This window comes from Aplysia californica, unplaced genomic scaffold, assembly GCF_000002075.1.
Source record: "Aplysia californica isolate F4 #8 unplaced genomic scaffold, AplCal3.0 scaffold00044, whole genome shotgun sequence".
NCBI lineage: Eukaryota > Metazoa > Mollusca > Gastropoda > Aplysiida > Aplysiidae > Aplysia > Aplysia californica.
Window position 1 is genome coordinate 1218819 of NW_004797314.1, and position 15195 is coordinate 1234013.

General features: G+C 40.4%; 1 protein-coding gene across 1 annotated transcript in view; it reads left to right on the plus strand.

Moving 5' to 3' along the window:
• LOC101844982 (sodium-coupled monocarboxylate transporter 2-like) overlaps nt 1-12438 on the plus strand; it is a 21905-nt gene extending 9467 nt beyond the window's left edge. The window contains exons 6-11 of the mRNA XM_035968181.1: nt 109-289; nt 4733-4904; nt 6014-6139; nt 7649-8503; nt 9239-9436; nt 11615-12438. Coding sequence (XP_035824074.1) covers nt 109-289; nt 4733-4904; nt 6014-6139; nt 7649-8503; nt 9239-9436; nt 11615-12438 — 2356 coding nt within the window. The remainder of the gene's footprint in view (nt 1-108; nt 290-4732; nt 4905-6013; nt 6140-7648; nt 8504-9238; nt 9437-11614) is intronic.
• The last annotated feature ends 2757 nt before the right edge of the window (nt 12439-15195 follow it).

Below are 15195 nucleotides of genomic sequence, written 5' to 3' on the forward strand. Positions count from 1 at the left end.
GGGGGGGGGTTGAGATCGAAAATAGAATGTTTATTTACTTCATTTCCAAAGAATACTAAACAGCATTTAGGTCAATAAACCCTGGTTTAAACACACGTATATTGCCAGGTTGGTGAACGGGTTCAATCAGTCAACGATACAACGTGTAGGGGCGATGAAAACCATCAAGGCAGCCAAGCAGTCCTATCTGCTCAACATTCCCTTCATCATCGTCTACAACTTTATCCTTGTCGTAGTGGGCAATATAATCTACGCCTACTTTGCCCACAAACGGTGCGATCCTTACGAGGTAAGAAGAAAGAGAACAGTTAAGTAGCGAATTCTTTTTTATCTCACATACTCCTGTGGAAATCCTTTGATTTTTACTCATCCATATTAACAAATTTTATTAAACTCATACGCATCAAAAAGACATTCAAAGCACCTCGAACCTTGCGTGACAGTATGTCCTGCGAGTAGGTCAGAGCTGTTCTTCACCATCTACAAACGACTCTAGTCTAGGCATCCCACGATTGGTCCACTGGGGAGGGGAGGGGAGGGGCAATGATTGTGCGTACTGTAGATCATTCTTTGCAATAGCATGTGCAGTATGACCTATCGGAAACACGGTGTCACTTTTGGGTCCCCAATAAGAGACCTTTTTTACCCATACAACAATCCTAGCACGTGTTCCAGGCGCGTTCAATGCCTGGTTCTGTTCCATGGTTCTACGAATAATTAAGAGAAAATGTGCGAAAGGACAGCGGGGGCTGTTTGAAAATAAAAAAATGAACATGCATTTTCAAGTACTCGAACTGGCTTACCCTACTACTAGCTCTGATTTAATTTTTATCTCCAAATTTTGATCTCATCTATAGAGTACGCACTGTGCCAGTAAGCTAGTAGACTTAGCCAAATGTAGCTCTATAGCTACAGGAGCGTGTTGACGATGGAGAGAAAAAGAGGGGAAGGGGGAAGGGGTTTCTTGTACATGTATCTCCGTCCGTCTCTCTTTCTGCTTTCCACCTTCTCCTCATCCCCTACACCCCCCCTCTCTCTCTCTCTCTCTCTTTCTCTCTCTCGCTCTCCCCCTCTCTCTCTTGCTCTCTCTTTATCTGTATGTATGCATGTGTTTTGTATATTAATACATGTATTATATATATACTCTTTTCATGTTCATATATTATATATGTAGCGTTGAAGAAAAGTTAAATTTTACTGTATGTGTTTTACAACCCTGTTGACACAATTTAGATCATTTAGGGGGCGGGGTTCCGACTGTGCATGCCAGGGCCAACCTGGGCTGATAGGAATACTCGATAAAATTATCTCCACTTGGGAATCGGACTCGGGTCTCCTGCATGAGACAGAGGGAGAGGATCCCCTGCTACACGATAGAAACCGGAATGCTTTCTCTCTGTTTCTCTCTCTCTCTCTCTCTCTCTCTCTCTCTCTCTCTCTCTCTCTCTCTCTCTATCTATCTCTATCTATCAATCTCTCTCTGTGAATGTGTGTGTGTGTGTGTGTGTGTGTGTGTGTGTGTGTGTGTGTGTGTGTGTGTTCACGAGCGTGTGTGTGTATATGTGTATCTGTTGTCCCATCTCTGGTGCAATTCAAGCAATAGTTCTCGACAGTTACTGTTGCATGATCGATATCACATTTGAAAGTAAGTGAGTTGAAACATGCAGATTACATCTCACATAATGTACAAAAATCTCATCGTCGAATGTCAACAATATGATGGGATGCAATTTTCCCTGAAACTAAACTGCACTTGGACGGTATGTAGACTTTAAAAGGGCCTGTCATGTGTGTCTGTGACCGACAAAAGGAAGGATGAACGACATAGCAGTACATTTGCAAGGACGAGAACATTGACGCCGTTCGGCGCTCTGAGAAGGCCACGCCAAAGACATCTGTACGTCGTCGCATTCGGAGTGTTGAGCTCCACCTTTCATAAATTTTTGTTTACAGAAATGTTGAGACAAAATTTCGATTTGAACGCATGTCATAGTTTGATATACAAAGGTATTTCAAGTGAACACACCAGGGAACGGATCAAAATGTGTCGATCGTTTTTGAGGTGTCGTGCTAATAATAGGCCTTTTCATTAATGAAAAGAGTGGTTTGGCAATGAAGTCCACTTTTTTTTCCCCCTTGCCCATTTATATGAGATTGACGCCATCTGATTAGTAGAGAAAAGTGCATATGATTGTGTCCAATAGAGTATTACATGCATACTTAGTATATCAATTAACTGTAATAGCGGATAGAGATTCCAGGATTATAGATGTAAGTCATTGATCTGAGAGAAGTGATGATTAACATTAATAGTGGTGATGAGTGATGATGAGGGATTTCGTTTAAGTACTGTTAGCGTTAGTCCTATCTTCCTCTGCTTCAATGAGTCACGAGGGACGTGGGCACCCTCTATCCCGTTCCCTACTGGAACCATCTTTACGGTCACCATGAAGTTCCGAAATGGTGGGCTCAGTCTCTGCTAAGGTGACATCGTTAGTGTTAGCCTATTCTATCGGGCCAAGACAAGTGTAGAGAAGAGCTAAGTGGGAAGACAGTATAGTGGCAGGTATGTTGGGGGTATTTGTAAGCGGGTTGTAAATAGCAAGTTGGCAGATTATGATCTTTACAATTGCAGCATTCTACTCCCCGCTCCTTTGCCCCTAGTAATCTTTTCGAGTCCGATTGAGCTTGGAGAGATTCTGACGCAGGATCCTCGAGCCCAAATCGAGAGGGCACAATTTACACAGAATATTGTATCCCCCTCGCCTCAGGGGGAGCGACCTCAAACTCCCGATGAAGTCCACTTCTATCTGAACGGAGACGTGAACCTAAGAAATCACATTTGCTGGAGTTCAGAAAAAAACAGACAACGTCGTGTACCGAAACCTGCACACACACACAAACAAAATGCTACAGCGTGGGTTGAATCGAGTCACTACAGATTAATTGGTCCGGGCTGATTCATGGTTGAAGACGATGGTGCTGTAACAGTGACAGCAGATCGTTGTTTGAAGATTTTGAACCTGTTGCGAAGATCACTGAGAAAATGCGGAAACATCAGTCGTTCAGGCAAGAGGGAGTAGCTCTGCACACTGCAGCTGTGATCATTGAGTGGAACCAGAATCACTTCAACTAAAGTCGCGGGATACGTTGTGTCAGAACTTGATGGTATTCCAACCTGAGCCCATGGACTTCCAATCATGGGACTGCCTTAGAGACTTAAAGATTAGATGTGTGGTCAGACTTTTTCTCTCCTTTGTGAACTGAGGTAAAACGTTAAACATCTTGCTCGACAAAATCTGCGTGAACAGTGCCAGAAGGCAATAAATCACGTTTCAACGCCGAGCAAAGGAGACTTGCTCTCGTGACTGCCGCCTCGTAGAGCACATTCTTTGACAGCCCAGAACTCCTGTACGAATAGTGGGACTCTCTTCTATGACTTTGTAAAACTTAATCCACAAGTAGAGTCCTCATTTTGCTAAATTAATTTAATGTGCTGTCTATGGCTTTTAAAATGTGAACACTTGTTTGAATTCCGTCAATATTGGGAAAAGTTTTACTCTCTTTCTCTCTCTCTCTCTCTCTCTCTCTCTCTCTCTTTCACACACACACACACACACACACACACACACACATACATGCACACATACATACATACATACACACACACCAACACACATAACCAATTAAAGTACATACACACGCACGCACGCACTGTGTGTTGATGTTTTCTTGGAATGTCACTAAATGATTCCTCTAATTTGTACGTAACTGGTCAAGGGCAGGGACTAAAGATTAATGAAGGTAGCCATGAGCCCCTGTTTCCGAATGCTAACTTCAGAAGAAAAATGTGCCAACGTTTTAAAAATATCCAATTTATCGCGTTCAAGGCAATGCATTTTTTTAACTTTGACGTTTTCCAATCTATTTTTGCGTTTTTCTCAAAAAGGACCTTTTCACTATGGTGGCCGCGCGGGGGAAATCGTTTTTCTGAAACTATCAGAGCTATATGCTTGAAATTTGGCTCACAGGTGCTGTATAAAACGTTCTGTGATCATGGGCGAGGATTTTGTGAAAAATGGATTATTTTCTTTTAATATTCCCGATTTTCTCTCATCATACTCGTTTTTTTCGATGCTGGTCCAGTGTAATATCAATATTTTTGTTGTTTTTAATTATAAGAAAAAAGTCAAAGCTTATGATCACAGATAATTTGTTTGTAAATATGTATGTAAAGTTTGAGGTTTGAATTTTAATATTTTCTGTGGAAAACGATTTCCTCCGCACCATGGCCAAAAATCCAAGATGACCGCCATAAAAACCAACTTTTTCATAAAAGTCGACAAATTCCGACATGATTCTTCTAATTAGTCTATAATTAGCCTATATTACCTTTAAAAATTGAAAGAAAGTGAAACCCCTAGAAAATTCCTCGTATCGTGTACATAACCCCTTAAAAGTAAGTCTTTCTTCTTCTCAGTCGTATACAGCTCTTGCTTGTTTGTTGTAGAGGTATGATCATAATGGTTAACCCCGTGGTCTGCCACTGAAAAAAAGTTCTCGTTTCACCGCCATTGTGGCAACCGGAAAAAGACTATATAGATCTAGAAGCAAAAAGGAAAGCTTTCCATGATAATAATAATATACCTTATGTCTGACACCTGGTGTTACTTTGAACCAGACTGTGTTTCCCGAGCTAATTCTTACACATCTCAAAGTATTTTTGCTATAGTGCTTTGAATTCACTAAGGAGTTGGTCTTTCACTCCATATTCTTCCACATTCTGCCACTGCCTGCCCCTGTCGACTCGGCCAGATGCCTTCTCTTGGTCCACAAACGCAACATCCAGCTCTCTGCTGTGTTTTATCTCTCTATTGTCTCTGTGCGAATGGACAGCGATAGAAGTTAGATAACTCGTAAAAATTAGTTGCACGATGTATCAATATGTTCATTCCCTTACTCTCTCCTGCTATTCTTCACAGTTAGTTCCTTGTATTTTTTCAAAAGGAGACCACCATCGAATCTAATAATGTACCCTTCCTCCTGAGAATGAAAATGATCTCATCCACATGGCAATCTGTTGTTCTCAACCTATATGACATTTTGAAATAGCTCACCGAGTCACGTTTCTAATGTTGATGAGGGTACTTAAATCATTTTTGTTTCCCATGTGACTTGGAGCAAGACCTTGGTACAAATTGGCATTTGATTATGAAAGGGTCGGATATGCATGTCCCAAAATAGCATTGGAACGAAGGAAAGTCGTATTTAGGTTGTTTGGAAACACTTTGCAGCTTTGCACTTTGTTGTATTGGAAAGGGACATTGTTTAGAAAGTGCTATTATTGTATACACCGAGTTGTGAAGGTGCATATTACCCACGCACAACAGAAATGTGGCAAAGCGCATACCCGTCAATATTGCCTTCCCGAGTGTTTACATATGAATAGCTGCGCGAGAGGCAAAAGAAGAAGTGACAAGTGCGTACCGTAAGATTATTACAGACTTCGAAAGAGAGGGAGGGGGGGGCGCTGATATAATGTTTGATCATGGAGATTATACTTAGAGAGAGAGAGGGGGGGAAGGGGAGCTGACACAGACACACATACACATAGACATATACATACACATACACACACACACACAGAGAGAGAGAGAGAGAGAGAGAGAGAGAGAGAGAGAGAGAGAGAGAGAGAGAGAGAGAGAGAGAGAGAGAGAGAGAGAGAGAGAGAGAGAGAGAGAGAGAGAGAGAGAGAGAGAGAGAGAGAGAGAATTTATATAAAATTATTGTCATCGTTATTCTTATTAGCCAATATTGTCATTATTTGTATCATCATTATATGATGATGCATCATCCTCATCATCATCATCATCATTATTATTATCATTATTATTTTTTTTTTAAATTATTATATTATTATTATTATATTATTATTATTACTATTATTACTATTATTATTATTATTATTATTATTATTATTATTATTATTATTATTATTATTATTATAAGGCAGGCTATATCAACAACAAGAACCAGATGGCGCCATTCTTTGTCCTGGACGCCTTGAACGATATGCCTGGGATGCCGGGCCTGTATGTCGCTACACTGTGTTGTGGCTCCCTCAGCACTCTCTCCTCAGGTAACTCTTGAGGGTTTTTTTTTTTTTTTTTTTTTTTTTTTTTTGCTTTTGTTTGTTGTTGTTTTTGTAAGAGTTTTGTTACAAGAGAATAAAGTAAAAGTAGAGTTGTTCCCGCATCCGACTCAGACATTGGGGATTGCCTTGTTAGTGAGACAACTTCCTGGGCCATCGGCATATTGTGGTACGGTGGTCAGTTCCTTTCCACGCCGCCTCTACTTCTCCAACTACGAAGTCAGGTACCCGTTACTGCTGGGTGGGCAGGAGGGGGCGAAATAAATTCGTGTCCGAACCGAGCCTCGAACCCGGACTTTCCGCTTCGGAGACGAGGGCACTAACCGCTCCGCCACCGAAACCAACAAGAGAGTAACAACCACAAAAAAGAAGGAGGAGAGATGAGGGTTATAAATGTTTAAGTTTAATTGGAAAGAAGGAGCAAATCACTCCAGAGCACCCGCCAGCCTCCCACAAGTAACTAACTCATCTCACACGTTTGTCTTTCCACCTTTAAGACTGGGGTTAAAGAATAGACCTGGAATTTTCATCTGTTTATTCTTTCACTTTTTGTTTTGTTTGTAAAGGGAACCTAGTCCAACTAGTTTGTGGAGTAGTTCGAGTTTATACCTCCTCCTCCTCATCATCATCTTCATCGGCATCATCATCATCATCATGTGCCAGATCTGCGACGGACATCGGCGATCATGGTCCTCCATTCATTCCTTTACTCGGATGCTCTAAAAAAAAAGCTGTACTATACTCATCCCCCCCCCCCCTCACCCATTTGTGTAGACTCTCCGAGTAGGTTGCTCTAGGTCTACCCCAGCCAAGTTTGCCTTCAATTTTTCCAGTGAGAGCTAGTTTATACCTCCTTGCACGAACAAATGGCAATTGGTTTTTTTATTATAATATTTCAATTGTTTATGTTTTATGCCTCCAACGACACAATTTAGATCATATAGGAGTGGGCTGCTTCGACTATGCATGTCACGTCCAAAAATACTTAGAGACATACAGTGTCCAAGCAGGCAAACTGAGATACTCTTTTAGAAAAATCCCCGATCGGAAATTAAAGTTACGTCTTCTGCTTGCGACGGCAAAGCACCTGTCCACAACACTTAATAGTGAGATACAGTTCTGTTTTATACTGTTTTGTTTTGACCTCGCTATAAAACTAGGAAAGTATCAATACTAATAGAAAACCAAGTTTGAAAGTGGAAACGTCCAAATGATGAAATAGCAAGCATTAATTTCTGTATCTGGATGTACATGTGCCTTATGCTCAAAATGCCTTAACACTAACCTACTTACTTTGCATTTGTAGGTATTTCAGAACAATCCATTTTGACTGTGTTTATAGAAGCAGAGGCTTAAGTATGATTATCTGAATACTCTATGCACTCCTTGATCAAATTCAACTACCAATTGTGGTTTTAGCCAGTGGTAACCGTGGAAACAGTCTATATATTTCTTATGTCACTTTTCCTATTTTTTATATTGTTTGTTCCTTCCTAGGCATTAACGCTCTAGCAGCAAACACCGTAGAGGATCTCTTCAGTCACCACTTGAAATCTTTCAAAGAGGGTACCGTAATTTTTATCACAAAAGTCGCCGTGCTATTTTTCGGATTTCTGATTGTTGGACTAGCGTACGGAGCCAAATATCTACAGGGCCCTGTCACTCAGATGGCTACTTCAATCTTCGGGGCGTGTGGGAGTCCAGTGCTGGGAATCTTCATCATAGGGGGATGTGTGCCTTGGGCGAACAAATATGGCGCTCTCGCTGGTTCAATTGTATCTCTGATCTTCAACTTCTGGGTCACAGTTGGAAATCGTATGTATGGACGAAAGCTTCCGGTACTGAAACCAGTTACGACAGACATGTGTTTTGGAAACTCGTCCTCAGTCGTAGCCAGTGGATTCAACATGACCACAACTGCGTCAATGATGCTCAGTTCTTCCCCAGGTGCCGGGTCTCCATCCGAGGGGAAACTGTTGGATGACAGCGCTTACGACTATGGTTTCTTCATGTACGATGTATCTTACGAGTGGTACAGTTTTATGGGGACGGTCGTGTGTGTCAGTATCGGGCTGACAGTCAGTTACATAACCAGGTCTCTAGATTCGGTGCCCAAGGGTACTGAACCTGCGCTTATCTTTCCGTTTCTACGAAGATTCTGGGGCTTGGAGGAAGAACCTAATATTCACAGAGAACTAAGAACTATTGAATTAGATATTGACACGAATGATACAGAAAAGCTTGCGCTGAACACAGATGCTCCTGAACTTGACATGGGGGAACAAGATGAAAAACTGCCACTCGAAGAGAATGATGCTGATGACAGCTGCAATGGGAAAAACCGACTAACCTAAACTTTTTGTAGAGGCTTTCATGTCCAATATAGGACGTACGTCTGTGTTAGTTAATCGTTTAACATTATTTTACTCCCGCATAATCAGAGCATCGTTGCTCATCTTATAAAATGGCGTATCGCCAGAACGACCGATTTGGGGTTAACAGCTCCATGGCATGTCTTGAGATGAGATCTATGTTTACTCATATCGGTGTATTGGTAGCTTTAAAATGGAGAAACTACATGTATTAGTAAATACATTTAGCCGCACAGCTCTCTGGCATGAAACTTAATCTCACATAAAGGCGTATGCCTTATCGTACCACTTGGAGAGAATGCGTATGATAATAAATTAACAGAACTGTTTCTAACATAGATGCGCACGATTGCGCACACCAATGTGTGAGACGTTTGATAAAATATTCTCAGACGTAAATGAGAGGACGTATTATTCACGTTTTGGAGTCTTGCTGGTCCATTCTTGAAGTATCATTGATAGATAGTAATGACGCTTGTGCGCTGCCTTTTTAATCAATTTACTCATATGAGCTCTAATAGTTTCCATGTCTCTTTGACGAATGAAAATAATGGAGAGTTATCAGATGAAGACGTATACTGGCTGATCTTTTGCCATATTAAAGAACATTTGTCAAAGGCGAATAACGTATTCGTCTGTATGACTCACAAAGAAGACATGGTGACTGGCAGAGAATATAGAAATGTAGAAAGTTCTGATTATGTTTATGACACAGGTGCAGACCTGTCGTTCAAACTAGATTTATGTCACGCGAGAAAATGCAAGCAGGACATATTATTAGCTGCTTGTGAGCATGGTAGTCCTACTTCGGGGTCAAATAAATATAAGGAAGCTAATCACAATAGAAATTGTGGAGAGGACGACCCGAGCCCACAACTGAAAAGCATGTTGGAGTGCACAAGATTGAAGACAGGTGTGTATCTGAAAGCTGTGAGAAATCTGGTCGAGGATGTCACAATATTTTCGAATGAAACACGATACAAAAATTTTCATCAATGTTATGGACTCGGAGACTTGCGCGTACAGCATAAGTTTATTGTCCATTTCATTGACTGTACCCGATACAAAAATGGGCAAGTGTGATCATGCCAACAGAAGACCAAAAACTATTGCTAAACTGTGGATGAAATACTCCTCAAGGTATCCAAAGGATGTTCTTCAAAATTCAAGGAATTCCTGAGAATGCTGCAAGGACCGTAATCTATAAGACTACATCAGCTGAGGCTATTGAAGCAGCAACGTTTGGTCTTTAACGGGTCGTTTACCTTTCAATATCAAAAGAAAGCTTCTTGTTTTACAAGAGAAGACTGCCAAACTATAATCTGACCTTTTACAGTTTAGCAGACAAAAACTGTCCGTGTTTCATTTGGCGTGGGCGCTCTGAAATCGTTACTGCTGTATGCAAAGCCCTGAAGTTCAATGGCAGCACAAGAAAATATGGGAAGTCCATCTCTGTACTGACAGCTGCTCTGAGCAAAATGAAATTCAGTCATGCCAACGATTATGTCGTAGACTGTCATCACATCTGATAGCATCAAACAGATTCCTCTCAAATTCTTCGAAACAATTCATAGGCAAAACTAATGCAACTCAACGCACGATACAATAAGGAAGGCAGTGACAACGGCGGGGGGCGTTTTTGTTCCGACCGAACTGTCAACGATCATAAAACTTGCAAGAGCAAAACACCCATAATATGTGGTCCCATTAGAACATGGAGATTTCTTGGACTTCAAGAAACTATCAGTGGATTTGTGAATGTTCGGAAGGATTCGAAAGCTGAGAAAATTGTAAACTGGAGTAATGCTATGAAACTGAGGGTCAACAAAGACTATTCAGTCACTGTTTTCTACAACAACAACAACAACAACAACAAAAAACATCCACGCTGACCAATCATGCAAAACAAATATTTTAAAGTGATAAAGAAATCAAGCCAAAGACTTTTTATCTTTATTGAACCATGAACGGCCGAGTGCTACGACTTGATTTTTTATTGTGCTAAGGGGATACACCCCTCATCAGATTGGGGGAATAAACAAGGGTTTTTCTTTCTCTTTGCATATTAAACTTTGTTTTTCACTGTGTTTTGTTTGTTTTTAATACCTAGTGTTTTTCATTTTTAGTTTTTTCTCAAGATCATTCTAATCTTTCTAACCTTTCTTTGTTGTTGTTTCTCGCTTCCCCCAAAGAGGTGGGGCTTGGCATCTTGAGTTAATAAACCAATATTTCCCCAATATTTTACTACCATTCAACTTGGCGTATTGTGAATTTTGTGATTTTACGGTCACAATTATGTTCTCACAAATAGGTGTATGACATATTGTAGGTCAGTTTTCAAAATTTGTAGACACAATATCATAAATCAGTGTACTCTGTAATAAACCAGTACCCGTGCTATCTCTTGCTAAAAATTTGAAAGAAACAGCGAACAGATTTGTCATTGTAAGAACTTATTAAGTGCCAACAATTTTTTAAACGATCAGCCCATTTGTGAGATGGACGACGGTGTACTGTCCCTGTGGTACAATTTTAAAGTCATTTTATAGATATATATGGGTGTGCAATGTCAGAACTCGAGTAGAGGCTTCGTTGCTATTGTAAAACTTGGGATATTAAAATCTTACTTTGGGCCGGAAATTGCACCAATAATCCAGTTGTTTTACCTTCGAAAAGACGGATTCTATTTTAAACGAGTACTTTTTTCATTCCCGGTGTATGAGAGAATTTAAAAAAAAACAACTAACACCCCCCCCCCTACAAACATGTATACATGTACCTGATTCTCGTAAGTAAGATATTTTAATTTTATAGGAACAAAATAACAGCCAGTTAGTAAGTGTGAGGTAAGTGTTACAACGTGTCTCTTGCTCAGTCAAATTATACAGTTGTTTTCGGATTTACGGATATACATTATACATTCTTGTCCGAAGACTCAAATTGGTACTGTGGTAAAGGATTTCTAACTGGAACAGCTCTACACAGACAGATTCGAACACACGGTTTAGTTAAATGTCTTCCCAGGTAGAAAGTATGAGAAACATGTTTTGGTGTTATTGCGTTTTTAAAAAAATTCAATGCTACTTTTCAGGAATAAATGCTCTGGCAGCAAATACTGTTGAGGATATTTTGGGACAGCCCCTCAGCTCGGTCAAAGAAGGAACGGCAACTTTCATCACCAAAATCGCTGTGCTCATCCATGGCGCAGTCATTGTCGGACTTGCTTACGGAGCACAGTACCTCCAGGGTCCTGTAACCCAAATGGGGGGAACTGTATTCGGAGCCTGCGGAAGTCCCGTCTTGGGCATCTTCCTCATGGGCGCCAGCATACCCTGGGCCAACAAATACGGTGCCTTAGTAGGCGCCATATCCTCTCTGTCCTTTAACCTCTGGTTGAGCATCGGTAACCGGTTGTATGGTAGGAAACTGAGAACATTTGATCCTGTACCTACAGATATGTGCTCAAGTAACTACACAACTTTACCTACTTATCCAACTATTGCAGAAAGTTTCGGAAATAACTCTTACATAAACAATTCCTTCATTCGTCATGATATTTTGAGTACTGCCCTGGAAGTGACGTCTCCTGTAATTTCAGATAGCATTGACGAAAGCGCCTATGAGTACGGTTTTTTTCTATATGACATTTCCTATGAATGGTACAGTCTACTTGGCACAATTGTATGTGTAAGTACTGGCCTGTTGGTCAGTTACGTAACCCGCTCTCAGTCTTCTACTTCCACTGATCCTGCACTTATCTTTCCCTTTCTCCGAAAATTCTGGGGCATGGAAGAGCATCCACCTACCATGATGCATCCAGGGGAGTTGGAACTGGAAATTATGGCCAACGATCAAAAGACTGAAAATGGCAACGATGTAATGAAGGACAAGGAACGCCTTATGTCTCAGACATGATAGTTTCTCCCTCTATCGATGGATAGTCCATCCAATATTGTTGTACTGGTACAGAGGAGAATATGATTATTACTATCTCATTTTCAGTTAGTACGCTTCTGGTAACAATAGTGAGTTTCAGAAATGTTAGAGTCGACGTGGTGCACTAGTTTATGAAACATGTATGACTGGAGAAATTGACATGTGTGTCTGCGTGGAAGTTGCTTTCGTACAGGCCGAGATGTTCAAAATATCTCCTTGGGGTTGGCTGGAGTCGCCTGTTATGTTGTCTCTCCTTTCTACTTTATTATTCGTTTGTTCATTGTTTCATGTTGCCAGTGGAATACACCCTAACTCATCAGAAAACCTAAGATTAGTCCAAGATTGTATTTACTTTATATTTATGCATGTTTTCAAGCAATCAAACAGTGAAAGAGGAGAACAGGTTATTAAAGCTGTCGTTCCAGCTCTCCTTTTGATTGTTTTGCCTAGACAAAACTAATAGATTTAGGGGATCTACAGGTACCCAATTCTTCACTTGCAGGTATGGATAAAATCGATAAACCGTTCATATATGTCTTAAGCAAAAAAGTAAAAAGTCTCTAGAAAGAGAAAAACTGTTGTATCAATTGCACGTACTTCATGTAGATCTGTCTGAATTTCTTGCTTTTTTTTTCAATATTCTGAATTTTAATTTTGACCAAACATTTCTCCAGCCCATGGAACCGAATATAGATATAACTGAAACCTTTCAGATACTGGCTTAATACATTAACTGCACATTTATTGACCGACGATAAGCCAATTCACGAAGCGACACATCTCATAATGCAATGCCACTGCGAGTTTTGAGCAAGGGCGCTTAGGTGTTCTTTGATTTTTGTATCATATCCTTTCTAAGATTTTTCTAAGTTTATGCTCTGAGGAACTGAAAAAAAAATTATATTATTGATGTATTAATTTTTTTTTTCTTAGATTATCCTTAATACTGTCCGTAATTGTGTTGCCGATAACAATGTCATCCTTTTGGACGGTAATGTGAATGATGCCAATATAGGGGGGGGGACAATTACAGTGAATTATAGGCGATTTCTAGGTTGAGAACCATGGATACAGGGTGCATGGAAGTGGAACCAAATTAGACAAAAGAATACTAATCCTCAGACAGGAAAAAGAGGCTAAAACAGCACCTGGGCATAGATGGCTGGTGCCTCTATAAATAAATTATTGATGGTCGGTCGGTCGGTCTAGAAACTTATTTTGAATCTTAAACCAGACTGAACATTGTTCAAGAAACTAAAAAGTATGGTTCTTGAAAATGAAACGAAACTAGAATTCACACTTTAAAGAAAGATTCAAAATACCTCTACAAGAGCAGCACTTCTAACTGACAGAGTAACCGTAAGAGAAACACCAAAGTCAAAATCAGACGTCTCTCGCAAATTTGTTGAGGAAGACCTGCATAATTTGATTGCTATTGTTTCCAAGAGACTACATTCACTCTCTAAACATATGATGGTCCATCTGTGTATTTTATATCTTATGGTCACCTAAAGATTTTGCTTGTCTTTGAAGCTTTTAATGTATTTGAGAGAGAGAATTAAACTTCGTTGAGAGAACCCCAACACCCCCTCCCCCCCGCAATTTTGATGTTTTGTATAACAGTATAACACATGAACACAAGATGTACGGAGCTTCACGAATGTCGATAGAAGGGATGCAAATCAGGAGGACCCAAGCAGTTGTTTTGTTGGTAAAGGCGATTGTGAAGTTACCTCTCTTGATGAAAGTGCAACATGGGTTAATGAAACAGTTGCGAGTGCTGTTGAACCCTTACCAAACCATCAGATTATTAATTATTAGAAATTTCTGCTTCATCGTGCCCCAACCCATGGCTCGAAGCCATAAGGACAAAAGTAAGATAAAGACGGGGAACTTTTAGTTGACACTCACGTAGAGGCGTTCGTTGGCAACGGCCGATCATTTTTCTTTGTGTGTGTGTACCGGTAATAAATCATTTGTGTTTTAACATTGAAATATTGACATCGGCAGTCTAGTGGTTAGGATGCCGGAATCGAAATTGTTAGGTTGCAGGTTTGGGTTCGAGGTTCAGACTCAACATTTAGTCCTCGGGAAAGGTACGGGTACTTTACACACATGTTCCTCACTTCATCTAATTGGGAATGGGTACCCAGCGAGAGACAGCGAAAGATCCTGTTAGTCAGTATGTTAGTGTTGTAACGCCTGCTAAATTGTTGCTGGCACTGTATGTTTTCTCAGGAAGTTGAGGCTGTTGCAGAATGCTATCAGGTCTTCTCGCGTAATAATAATATTATAATAGATTGTAAAACGCATAGAGCTTGCTGCTGATCGGGAATTTGCGCTGTGCGGATGCTCTTTATTATTATGATCTTATCATACAACCTGACGAAATGATGTTATTGCCGTTGGTATACATGGACGTTGTCTCCCTAATGAACAGCTACATCTGCGATTGCTACCTTTTGATTCATTTTCTCGTTAATTTAATCAGATATCTCCGCCATTAAGGTTGTGTTGAAGTGCATTCCTCGTTCAACAATAGGCAATAAATTGTAGTGGATATACTTACCATTCACGAGACAGCTTACTGAAAAGTTCAGTGATTTGGAGATTTCATAAGCGCGTTTTGTTCAGTAAATTTAAAAAAACCCACACACACACTTTTTTTGGGTTGTGAAGACAATTGAGGAATCCCCCCCCTTCCCACACTCACACACACACACACACACACACACA